The 13,221-nt window shown below is 42.1% G+C and overlaps 1 protein-coding gene across 11 annotated transcripts in view; it reads left to right on the forward strand.

The window, feature by feature from the left end:
* Positions 1-13,221, forward strand: part of Liprin-gamma — a 125,206-nt gene that overhangs the window by 99,912 nt on the left and 12,073 nt on the right. For 10 of the 11 annotated variants that reach the window (XM_071784319.1, XM_071784322.1, XM_071784320.1 and 7 more), the window contains 6 exons: positions 702-1,073; positions 1,558-1,940; positions 8,196-8,402; positions 8,730-9,105; positions 10,749-10,838; positions 12,048-12,264. In XM_071784319.1, coding sequence (XP_071640420.1) covers positions 702-1,073; positions 1,558-1,940; positions 8,196-8,402; positions 8,730-9,105; positions 10,749-10,838; positions 12,048-12,264 — 1,645 coding nt within the window. The remainder of the gene's footprint in view (positions 1-701; positions 1,074-1,557; positions 1,941-8,195; positions 8,403-8,729; positions 9,106-10,748; positions 10,839-12,047; positions 12,265-13,221) is intronic. The other variant, XM_071784316.1, reaches the window with a different exon arrangement.

The following is a 13,221-nucleotide window of genomic DNA, read 5'->3' on the forward strand; positions in this document are numbered from 1 at the left end:
ACTGCATCCGTCGAATCGAATGCACATTCCAATAAAGGCTGGCTTCATTCCAGCGATTTCTCCGTGCGCCAATATAAGTCGTTCTCCGTTTGCTGCTACTCCTCTCTTCGTCCTAGGTCACTGCAGTCGAGTCCTCGACGATCGTTCCCGGTTTGAGTTTTGTACGTGCGAGCGTATCTGTCGAGAATCGTGCTACATCATTTAAGAGCGTACGATGCTGCTTTTAAATAGATGCAATTAAATTACATCGTGTTAAATTCGCTAAACTTAATTAACTAGGTTTAAATTATGTGCTGATAACAAATGGGGTGTCTATGCTACTATAAATCCATGCTAATTGAATAAAACAGGTCGAACCGAATATAGCGACGCTGATTCAAATGATTATGATACAGCATTATTCAAATAATGTATTCCAATGGATGAAGATGAATTCTAATTGGATGAATTCTAACTGGATCAAATTCCCTGCAGCTACACTTATTCTAATTAAAAGAAATTGTAAATATATTTAAAAAGTAGAAACTCCTTTCTATCATGAAAAACGTCGAATGTTTACTTTAATGTTAATTTAACTATAAATATTTATTTATATACATATTTGAGCTTTTCTTGACATTAAAAAAATGTTCTCTCTCACTTACTCACTCATTCAAAAGAAACTTGAAGAAATGTTCTGATCATATATTTTTCGTTATTAGAACGAAGAAATGGCTCGCCCTGCCGAAGCCCGAGCGAGAAAGCTCGCCGCCCGTTCGCCCCCGCTCTGGAGAAGACGCGGCTGGGTGGATCCGGGGGCAGTGTTGATTCTCGATCGGGCAGCGCCAGCCCGGATCGGGGACCGACGAACCGGAGCGGCTTCCTGCATCGCGGTGGCAGCGACCGTTCCAGCGTGGAGCGGCTTCGGATATCGACTAACCGTGACTCCCTGCGATCTAGCAAGGAGATGAACGACCATGACCAGAAAGATGCTGATAAGGATCTAGTGGACGGCGATGCGCGAGGCGATGAGGACAATGAACCCCCTGGACCGGCACCGGGCAGCAGACCATCATCCCCGGCTAATTCACTCGGTGCGTTAATAAACTCAGTATTTAATTATGGACGACCGATCGATTCTTTTTTTTTTCCTTCCCAATGTGAGCTGCTGAGTAGAAACACGTCTCAATATTCTCGATAGCGAATTGTGCATGTGCTGAGAATGCGATAGATTTTAAAGTACTATATTATTTGAATATATATATATCGTCCATTATAAAAAATATAAACGTGATAATATCCGTGACTTTTTATAAGCCGTGACTTCATAACGTGAGTTAATAACAATATTGCCAAGTCGCGTAAATAACTCATGTTAGAAGATAATACAAAATCATTTTGATACGCTTAATCGCGAAGATATGAGATACATGTCATATTTATTTAAATTTATATTTATTTGTATTTTGTATATATGAATTTATATAACAGATTTTAATTTAATCCAAACTAAATTTATGTTAATTATAAAATAAATAATAACTCACTCTATTTTTAAGTGATTTTTTTTTGGTGCAGGAATCGGCGATCCAGTGGTAGCGTCCAGACTGTCCAACATCCACGGCGGTGGCGGCGGACACGCGGAGCTGGCCAGCGCTAGAAGATTGCGACTGGAGAACGAACGGCTGGTGGCCGAGGTCGCGAGGTTGAGGAGGTTGTTGCTGAGCGGCGCAGCGCGCGGCGAGGTCGGCGCCGAGGACGCCGCGATGGAAGAAGAGGCGCGCTTTGTCGCCCTAGAAATGGAATTGCAGCACGCGAAGGAGGCACTCCAGGCGTTGAAGGCCGACCGGAAGCGGCTTAAAGCGGAGAAGTTCGATCTTCTCAATCAGATGAAGGCGCTTTACGGCACCCTCGAAGACAAAGAGCGTGAACTTCGCGATTTTATCCGAAATTACGAACAGGTGAGCCAGTGGATGATAAAACTTTCGCGATATTCTTTGCGTGCATTTTATTCCTTTTTAAAATAAAGTTCTTATCCGCGGCTTTGAAAAGTGTTGTAAAATGATAAAGTACGGCGAACAAACGGCATCTTATCGAGAGAAAGATGATCAAGCAATCGTCTCGTTCCGATAGAAAATCTAAATGCCAATTTTTATTAATGATATCTCTTCGGATTCCGTGGAGATATATTAGTTCGAAAAATTCTATTGATAAAGGGACATCTATTCTTAAGGAACGTAAAATATCTTTTGTGTGCGACAGTTATGACAAGATTTATACGAGAAGATGGAATTATTAGAACTGAAGATATTGGAAAGATTCCGCAATTCCTTCGAGCTCTGACAAGAATATCCTAAGATGGGTTTTTTATCGTTCATAATAATTGGCGCCGTATGAAAATAATATTTCCGCAATTCATAACGATGAAATTAAAACTTTTGCTTGAGCTTTGTTCACATCTCACACTCGCGTTCACCATTACGTAACACGTACAGAAGTCACATTCGGGAAATTTAATCGCGACACATTCCACGAACAGAAGCAACAAACAGTCGGGAAATAGCTCTAATGTCGCCGCGATCATAGTTTGCATGTCTCATATAGAACGATCGATTTTCGATAGGAGCCACGGCGATGAATTAAGAAAGGTGATGGCTTTAACCGGGAGAAGCGTTCCGCCGCACTCGATATTTATGAACGTTCAACTTTCGAAATTGCCACCACGCCGCTGTAATTTCTTCTTTGCCTCGTTTTTTTATTACCGGCGTAAAGAAAGAAATGCGAGAGAAAGAAATCCGTATATTTGCTAACAGTGAATCCATTACGAAGTGGTCGGTCAAACAGCATGTGGGGCAGGCAATGAACGAAATAAGAGATATTTAGTTAAATTGCTGAGTCAGTTACTTTAGAACGATCCACTCCTATAAGTTTTATTATCACGGCAGTGATTGAAATAGCGATCGAAAGGGAGCAGCTACTTTTCTTCCAGGACGATGTATTAATTGCTGCTGACATAAAAAAGCACAAACGATTCCGCGAAGAAAGGGTGTCGTTGAAATTTATAAATATCTATTTTACGAAATTATTTTGTGTCGACGCGTTTACTCAACTTTATTTTTAGGGTATGGCAATATCCATTAACGATACTGTCAATAGTTTCTAACTTTGAACTCTCAGCTGCTAAGATTTAGAATCTCCGCGAAAGAAATAAAGAGGTACTTGATCTCGCCCATCTCCTTAGTGTAACTGCATGTGCGATAAAATGTGATATGACTTGTGGCTCCGACAGCGAGGTTTAACTATTAAAGCATAATAAAATTTTCTGTTCACTAAAGCGGTCGGCTAATGCAAATTGAGAACTACGCGAAACGAGCGACTAACGAAACCGCGCTCCACGGCGGGTTTTAATTTCGCCTCTAATGCGTCTTTATGAAGTGACGAGGAAATATCGAGAGGAAAAAAAAGCTCGGGAGAGACGCTGTTCGCGCAACGGCTATTCCCAGAGCCACCATTGTACGAACGTAGTTAAAAAACTTTTATATACGCAATCGGTACCGCTGCGGGCATCAGTTAATCAGTAATTGGCTCGCTCTTGAAACTTCATTAACCCGCAACAGTGCGTGGGAAATGTTGTTCGGAGACGCCCGCGGTGCCAAACGTATAAAACATTTAAAAAATATTATGAGAAAAGTTGAAGTGATTTATCGTGTATCGTGACGAAAAGTTATCCGCGATCTAAAGACACTTCTGATGCTCGCCCAACCGTGTTTCTCGGAGTGCAGTGTTGAGCCCGCGAATGCAAGTGACACCGTACACGGCAGCAATTTTGCCTGTTAAATGCTTTCATTAAACTTGCCGGAATTTCTCATTTTGCCGAAGCCATTATGACCGAGCCGCAGTTATTTCAATTCCGTTAAAATGAACAACGACTTCCGTGAACGATATACACGGTCGCTGGTGCATCAGATTGCATTGGGTACGTGATCTTTCAACTCCGACAAATTTTTTTTTAAAGCGCAATTGTTATTGGCAACTTATAGTATCCTATTATGATAGAGATATGTATTTTATGAAATTTGACGCTGATACTCGTATCACATATCGAATTGATCTATAGCCTCGAGCTAGTTTCTCCCGGGATAAGACACTGAAAATCGTGTATCGTGTATCGTGAGTGAAGTCATTATCGCTGGAGGAGGCTTAAGGACCGACTTCGAGAGCGCATCGCGCATCAAGATTGCCCTCCGGTATAACGGGGCCGTTTGGTCTTAAGCCAATGTGTAACGATGTGCCGAGACAAAGAGAGAGAATGTGGCGAGCTTTTGTCGCTACCGATTGTTATCAACTCCGGAACAAAGACTCGGCTCAGCCTCGATTCTCGAAAGGCCGGAGAGCGGTATTTCCGTGTCGCGAAAGGCCTATGTGAAACGGTGCGTACACAGACGCGGGATTATTCAGGAACATCGCGGCCAAATCTCGCTTCGTCTCTGGTAAAATTAATTGCGAAAATTAAACGAAAATTAGAATACAAAGTTGAGAGATAAAATAAGTAACATCTGCAATTTACAATTTGGCGAGAAATAATAATTTAAGAAAATAAAAATGATTCCTGGAAATATGAAATTAGTAAAAATAAATATTTCCTTAAAAATATATAATGAGAATTTATAGATGTCGGAAAAATCGTTAAATAGTATATTAAGCAGTGCAGGAAACGAGTGATTACTGATTAATGCAATTGTAAATTTATGACAGCAGCAACGCCGCGAAAATGCTTTTTTGATTGTCGTTGGCGACATAACGTAATTCGCGAGTAAAGAGCACTAAGACTAATTAATAGTATTGTTCTTCTGGACGAAATTGCTGGGTGAAGATCAAAAGCATCGTCGTAATGTTAGCCGTGGTGATGTTGGTATTTTAATAAAAATGTTATTACGCAGTGCACGGTATCGCGGACAAAAGAATTTGCGATTAATTAATAAGATTCCACGCTTTTGTATAATGTACGCTTAGTGTTCTTTTGCGTGAATATGAAAAAGATAGAATTTTACAACGCACCGAAATGGAAACCTAACAGCGTTGTGTTAAGCGGAAGAGAACACGACGTATTACAAAGAAAATTAATGCGCAAGCAGAATGAATCTAATTGCTACATGAAAATTTACATAAAATATTTAACCAAATCTTATTATGTTAACGCGTATTTCACATATTTATACATGTACTAAAAACTTACCACGTATCTAGAACACATATCATAGATAAAAATTAAAAAATGCTTTTCATAACTTTATGTTTTTATATTAATTATCTGTATTGTTTTTATTAGTCGCACGAATTTCCAAGAAGTATAACCACCATATACAGCGTTTATTTTACCCAGTAGACCAAGTAACGATCTTCCATTCGTTGCACTTGATCTCGCGAAAGTTGAAATTTCACTATTCATTTACCTGAGAAATGACTTCATTACTCCGAAGAAAGTTCCTGATGAAAATATCAGGCTAAGTGTCACCGACAGCAGCGGTACATGCATCGTCGCCGACTCCTTCGCGTTGCTTTTATCATCCCCGAAAGAATACACGCGTTTTACGGCGGTTTTCCGTCCATAAACCGCGCCATCAATTTCTCTTCGCTTTTATCTCTCTTCCTTCTTTCTACACTCGCGCGTTCTCTTTCTCCTTCTGCATAATCCACTTCATCTCTCGGCAAGTGCGGACGTATTATACTACGCCTGGTGCATGGTCTTATAATTTTCTTCTACCTTGCGTTGCCTTCAATTTTCTCTTCCTTGACGATACTGCGACTGTACACGTGAATATGCAGGAGAAAAACACTTTAAGCTAACATATAATATCTACAACCGATAGTTCACAGTGACTTCTAGAATAACTCGTGATAAATTCTTATAATTTAGCTCTGTCAAGATTAACTTTCATTAAACTTCTGTCTAAAATTTTTCCATGACGAAGAGGAGTAAGATTAATTTTTATTTTTAAACAAATGATTTGCCTTTATTTTCGCCAAATTCTGCGGTGTCTCGATATCTATCATTCAATTTAAAAGAAGCTCCGGCCGATAGATATGTGTGCGCACATGCATCCACGTTTTCGCGCGCTATCTCTTTCAGCTCGCCTGCCATTGTTCGATTTTGCGAGCCTTGACGTGTTTCCTGGCCCTTCCTGTTTATCATCCGACGTCATGGCCCGGCAATGCGCTTATGAAACGCTGATAGAATTACCCCTACTTCCTTTCCCCTTTGCCGAAGCTTCCAAACTGCTTAGGTTTTTCTTTTGCATCGCGCTGCCACGGGAAATTGTAGGCATTATCCGCACATTTACATACGGTAGTTCGCTTCCGAGGAATTTAATATACTCGAATACTTTATAAATGTTTACGAACGTAGCGATCCTGCTTATATTATAATAAAGGAACATAATGAACGCACATAAGGCAGTAATAAAAAAATAATTCCCTCAAATTCCTCTTAATTCTTATAAACCTTGTGAAGTGCTCGCTATTACCTCCTAAAATTATTAATTAGCGTATAATTTAGCTTTCGTAATAATCTCTATTTAACCAGTATTTTTTTTTATCAACATGAGAGTAAAACATTAAAATCGGATTTTCAGTGCTTCTCACGTGTGATGGAGTCGTAGCTTTACGTCGCAATTGTATAACGAGGATTGTTGTGTCTACTCCAGGGCAATAGTTTTTGAAGATATAACTACGACGCTACGTGCTAACAACCGACGCTCGGATGATCCGTAACGCCCGTAATAACCGTATTGCCGCAAAGTTTAGCCCATATACCCTGCTGCAACACCTGTTATACGTACGACAGAGTTGCGCTCGAGGTAGAGATAAGTGGATTAACTTTGCCGTAGTCGATATCGTCGACGGCTAATAGTCGATGGTGAACGTCATGTCTATTCGCGCGGTAAAATATAATCGCGCTCTTCGCAGGCAAGAGATCAAGTTATCCTTTCGCCTAGTCGCGGATATGTCTTGTCGGAACTAAGCTTGAGCGTTATTTACTGAACTTTAATTTAACATGAATATGTCATACTCAAAAGTCTTGCAGAAAAATTGAGAGTTTCAAATTTGGCACAACAAGAATTATTAGTATATCGTAGTTATTTCAGTATAACGTCAGCAATAGAAAATTAATATAACTCTGTCGTTATATTAAGAATAATTTTATAACAAGTATTGATTTTATCATTGAAAATTGTTATTTGTTTTACGCTTATTTGATACTCTGAATTATTTTATTTATTTGTACGATATGTTGCATTTGCTGAATATTAATTATGCCTGTAACGCGACATGAAATTATCGATGGAGAATGTCAATCATGAAAGTCCGTGTCACGCATTTTGAAGATCCGAATCGCATCTCGAGGGTTTTCTCGTCTGTTTTCCAATACGGACGACGCTCTCGAGATAACTCGCGCTGCGCGAAACAGTCTCGCCAGCATCGATTGACATTTTCGTGAATATCAACTGGGTATTTGTTCTAGAATTCGATTTGATTCCCAGCGGCTATTTGCTCTCACGGCCATTATTAGTTCGTCGACTGTTTCGACGAAATCATCGCTCACCGGTGCGGCTAAAGTTATTTCGTCGAATATCGATTATTACTTCGTGCCTCCGCGGAATCCGGCGGGCTTCCAATTAATTATTAACTCATTCCGTATTCCGCAAACGGATTTTGCAATGTTGATTTTACAGGGTTGATTGACGATGTTATAATATTGAAACATTATTTCTCGACAACGAGAATAAATCTGTTTCCGGCGTGTTTATTTCTTGTTTGTAACGGTCAAACAGAAGAAAGAATTTACGAGCGGTGCGTATCAAAATCATGTTTCGTCATCTTAACTGCAAGTCTATTGTGTCATCCACACATTACGCTTTCTCAAACGCGATGGTGTTCATAGCAAATTAATTAAATAAATAAAATATACGCAATATATAATTTTTGCAATATATCATCATTTTAATCCACGTTATAACTGTATTTATCTCTATTCATTCTAATTTCTCTTCCATTTTTCGTGAAAAGTAAAGTCTGAATAAAAAGAGAAGATAAATTTGCCGTTTGGTCGCTGTGCTCCGTACAATTTTCGAATCACGTGCATGCTACGGTAGATGGTGAAGGTTTTGGGCGCGGAGTTACTGCCCGGACATGGTCCTTTTGACCGTTGATTGCAGCGGATGCGGGAGAACGAGGCGACCCTGGGACGTCTTCAGCAGCAAGGACCCGGCATGCCTTCGGATGAACGCGAACGGGAGAGGGAGAGGGAACGCTGGAGTCTTCTAAGGGCGGCGAGGGATGAGGCCGATCGAAGTCTGAGCCTCGCGGCTAGTTTGGCCGACAAAGAAGCCGCCCTCTCGCACGCACACGCGACCATAAAAGAGGTGAGCCCCGCTTATCGAACGCGCGTTATTTCGCATCTAAATTAACGGGTTTAAAATCGATATAGGGTTCGTCTCAGGGGATTCCAGAAAACTCGCCCCAGAATCGATAATCTCGCACATATGATTACAATTTAAAAATTATAAAGAGAAAAATTAATTTCTTGTAACTCTTAAAAGATTTATATAAATTCAAATAACTACTTAGTACTCCGATATCTAGCCAAAATATAAATTTTTTTCCTTGCCCAGCGATATTTCCGGATTTTTTGTTGACGCAGACCGTTATAATGGCCCGCATTTCAAGGTATACCTCTTGATTGTTACCAGCTGCAACGTCAACTGTCAGAACGCGGCGGTGGCGGCGGGATCTGTCTGAGCGATCAGGAGTCCCTGGTGTCGTTTCCACGGGGCAGCGTGAACGGTGCCGCGACGCCCGGAGCCGGCAGCAGCAGTGGCGGCGGCGGTGGCGGCGGTGGCTGCGGCATCATCCCCCACGTGAACTCCCAGCCGCCCTTGGGCACCACCGAGCTCGGCATGTCCGTGGGTAACGTAGGTGGCGGCCCGGGTGCAGGAGGATCCTCCGGCGGCCAGGCCGGCGATCGCGGCAGCTGCAGCGCGGACAGCGGCGTCCGCGGGTCCAGCGATCGCGAGAGCGGCGGGGCGACCAGCGTCGGCGGAAATCTCTCGGACTCCACGACAGACGGTGAGAATCACTTCGATAGCAATTAGCGTTTTTTTTTATTGCGTCGCGCATTACATCCGCACAACTATACTGAGAAGTATAAAACGGGGGAAAAAAGAGAAGAAAGAATTTTACAGGAGGAAACAAAGTATAATAAAAAGAAAAAATGTATCTCGTAAAGAGGATTTTGTCTCGCGCAAAATCCCTTCTCTTTTACAGCGATATGAAGTCGCCTCAGCTAATCTTTTCACGAGTGTCTCTTCACACGTTTCTATAAATTAAGCCTCTTAAGTACATCAAATTTTGTAGTTTGGATTTGATTGTTGAATTTAGATGAAAATTAATGTCACGTCAACATAATCAGTCAGTGTCAATTTTCATAATCTTATCTTATTCTATTTTTAATCTTAAGTACGCGGGTTTTGTCTGCATCTTGTAATATCTATGAATTAAAACATTTATTGCCTGAATTTACACAACGGTAACACTGATTCTAAAGCAGAATTCGTCGTTAACGATATGACAACGAAAGAACATTTTTGAAGAGATCGTCTTATCTAGAATTACTATTAATCACAATCGGAGTGACGTCTCCGCTTAGAAGATAATGACTCCGGCGTTTAGTTGCAACGAGCCCCAAGATTAATCGTCCAGTCAGAAGGGATTGCCAGTGTACATCCGGCTAAGTACCAGTTTGAAAAATAGTCCGACGGCATCCGTCAGTCGCGAATGTTAATCGAACGTAGGTGGTGGCGGTCTAATCGAGCACACGCTTCCTTCATGTATTATTCAGCCAATCGCCGTGCCGTTGCATCAAAACGGTTTGATCGATTGGGTTTCCGGCAAACGCTCGCGGTCACCGGAGAGAGTTTGGGGCTTGATGCGCGTGCATGATTTTCAGCGCGAAAGATGCACTTTGGGATGCGCAGGAAACACTCAAGTCTCTGGATTATCTGAACTCTTGCCAAGTTACATTATCAAGTTAAATATTTACCCGGAATATTACCCGCCTCACTATCTATCCTTTTAACGCTTTCTTTACGAGAGAAACTGCTTTGGAATAACAAGAGGACTTTGATGATATAATCACATATAATATACTTGCATATTTTATTATTGTTAACTGATTTATAGATATGATTTATGAATATTATTAATTAAGTCAGGCACGGTATAGTTAATGAAGAAACCAAATAATAAGCCTTACAATAATCTTACGTAAACCAACAATAAATAAATCCTTTCGAATTTGTCACGCAGCTATTAATGAGATATTAAAAGTTAATGAGATATTAACATTATTCCGAGTGTAAAGTTATCAATTTAAACTTTTCCTATTAGCCAGATAGAAATTTTCGCTAATGGCCGCGTCCATTATCTCGTGTAAAAAGTCAAGTTACTTTGCACTTTCCAACATCGCAACGTCTTTCCGCGTTCCACTTTCGGTGGCGAACGACGGGCATTATCTCCGTCGTCGTCGTGAAAGGATGCCACGGCATAAAGAACACAAGCTCGGCAATAGCGGCGACCTCGAGGGAAGCTCGTTCTTGACAGCCCCAGGCACAATGTGACGCGAGGCCCGTGCCGGGTTGCCACCGATACCCTACCCGCACTTCCCTCCCTTTACTGTAAAATTGATGTCCTTTATATATATTTCCGCGCAGGCACGCCAACAATTACGGTCGAGGGCAGCGGTCTCGACATGGACAGCATCTCCGTGGTATCCTCCGTAGCACCACCCCACATATACCAATGTAAGTGTCCAAGAGCATAAATCACTGATCGTCGTCACTTCCCATGTCTCACTCAGCGCTCTACATCCCGCCTCCCTGTTCCGTCATAATCCGAAACGCCTCTGCTGCTTCTCAGTGTATGCGTCTTTCTCTTCTCCTCTGACCAATACCCGTTTTCTTTCGTCAGCGAAGGGTGGCTGGACCGGTGCGGTGGCCGATCGCGAATATACGTCGAAAATACGCAGGATTAACAATTATAATAGTTCTTTGACGCTCAGATCATTAAGTCACATTAAAATATTCGTAAAATAGCCGAGAATCCTTCGATGTTTCTATCTTGCAGATCTCTAAAGCTCTCTAGAATCATGATGGTTGAAAAAATCGAACCGCACGGTATCGCTATCGTATTCTGGCCACCCTGTAGTCATTTATCTCTTGGTATGCGCGCGCGCGTGTTGTGTATGTGTGTATGTGTGTATCATATGTGTGAACGTGCGTCTTAATATGGTGGTCCCGAAAGGGATCGAGGGCGCTCACCGAATAAATCGTTTTTCTCGCGTGAAAGCCTAACCGATGCCGAGGGTCCCCAAGGATGTCTTCGATACAAGTCCTGCCTGCTACATGGCCTGAATGCATGCGCATGCACATACCGTAAACCTGACAGAGAGATGACAAGAACGAGCTATGCCCACAAGAAGGACTTTTTGCACGCGAGCAGGATCGCTGCACGACGCGCTGTGTGTTCTTTATGTGACTTGCATCGATTACCATTCGCTGTGTCACGGGACTGGATAACGCTTGATGAAAAAGCCACGTGAAACGTGATTTTCATGTGCAGTGTAAAAAAAAATAGCGACATCCAAAGAAACGTGAATGAATAATTAATAGTTTGTCGTTGACCCGAATTTGACTTCACTCGCATCCTGCTGTGTCCAATTACTAACAAATTATCATTCACGTTCTTTCTTTGTTACATACGTTTGTTTTAACACGACAAAAATATTTTCATGCCCAAGTATAATATTCGCGCGACATGTAATCGTTGCGTAATTGTTCATCGACGGTTTTCCATTTAACAAATAGGGCTTACATCCTCTGCGCATATCTCATTACATTTCTACGAACTATTTCTCTCGGTCTTCCTATTCTCGTTCCAAGTGCTCGAGAGTGCCCCGAGCGCTCCGTTATGGAAATCGATGGTACACCGACACGCGTATCTTCTGTTTACAGCCGCAACCACACCGAAGGACTGCAGCCCGACGCTGTCGCCGCTGAACGCATTTTCAAGGTCCATGGACAATTCCTCGCTATCGCGATCGGTCGAGCAGCTATCCAGCCCGCTGGAATCCGAGCCGAGGAGGAACAAGCAGCCACCACCTGTCGTCGCACCTGCCGCGCATTCGCGCTCGTCCGCCACTCGCGGCGGCACATGGGGATCCATTTCAAGGTAATACCTAGGTATAAGGAGCTCTCGTTCCCGTTACGAAAACGCTCAACATTTTATTGCGCAACACGAACCGCAAATTGCTCGCCATGCAAACGACGCAAATTCAGTTTCGAAGAGACAATTATTTCTTATGTAATTATTTTTGCTCTCCCCCACACGTTGCCCGCGGTAATACCAATTACGCATTAATTGAGTGAAGTATCGATTATTTAGCCCATCGCGCAAACATTTAGCGGCAATTATCGCCGGGACAACGTTACATTTTACTCGTAAATATGAATTGTTTTGTGGAGACGAATAATTTATACGTGATGTTTAATACAAAGCGGGCGGCCACGAATGATAGCTTCGGCATAATAAAAAGCACTGGAAAGTCGAGATGACGAGAGCCACTCCATGGAAGTGCAGCCATACGGCTCGTGTGGCGAACAATTCATTCGCACGACGGTGAATGGTTTTACAAAGTGCGCGACTTGTTCACATTGATTTTACAATCTCGTGCGCTTGCACGTTACGTCGGTGCACTGTCGACATTTTTGTACTCTGATGACTCTCAGTATTACTTGGGCGAAGTGTGTGACTACTACGCGAGTCTTACTCCCTAACAATGTACGAGCAAAATGAGTTCGTAACACGATAGAAGGGAAATTGCAACTTTGCGACAACGGTTGCTGAGTAGAAATAGATGCGGACTTCCGCGCCATGTGGAAATAAACTTGTAAAAGAGACTGTCATGTAAAATAACAGTCTTCTTAAGTAAGACGATCTTTTTTCCGGATACAAAGGAATATCGATTTTTCCATTATATTCACTTGGATACTACAGCCGGTGAGACTTACGTCCGCAATGTGATTTTATTCTAAATGATGGATGATGCCATCGGCTGTTTAGCTGTAAAATATTGCACAGAGATCCCGTAATCCACCATTATCCCATCGAACTGGCAACATGAGACAC

Source organism: Temnothorax longispinosus, chromosome 7 (assembly GCF_030848805.1).
Source record: "Temnothorax longispinosus isolate EJ_2023e chromosome 7, Tlon_JGU_v1, whole genome shotgun sequence".
Taxonomy (NCBI): Eukaryota; Metazoa; Arthropoda; class Insecta; order Hymenoptera; family Formicidae; genus Temnothorax; species Temnothorax longispinosus.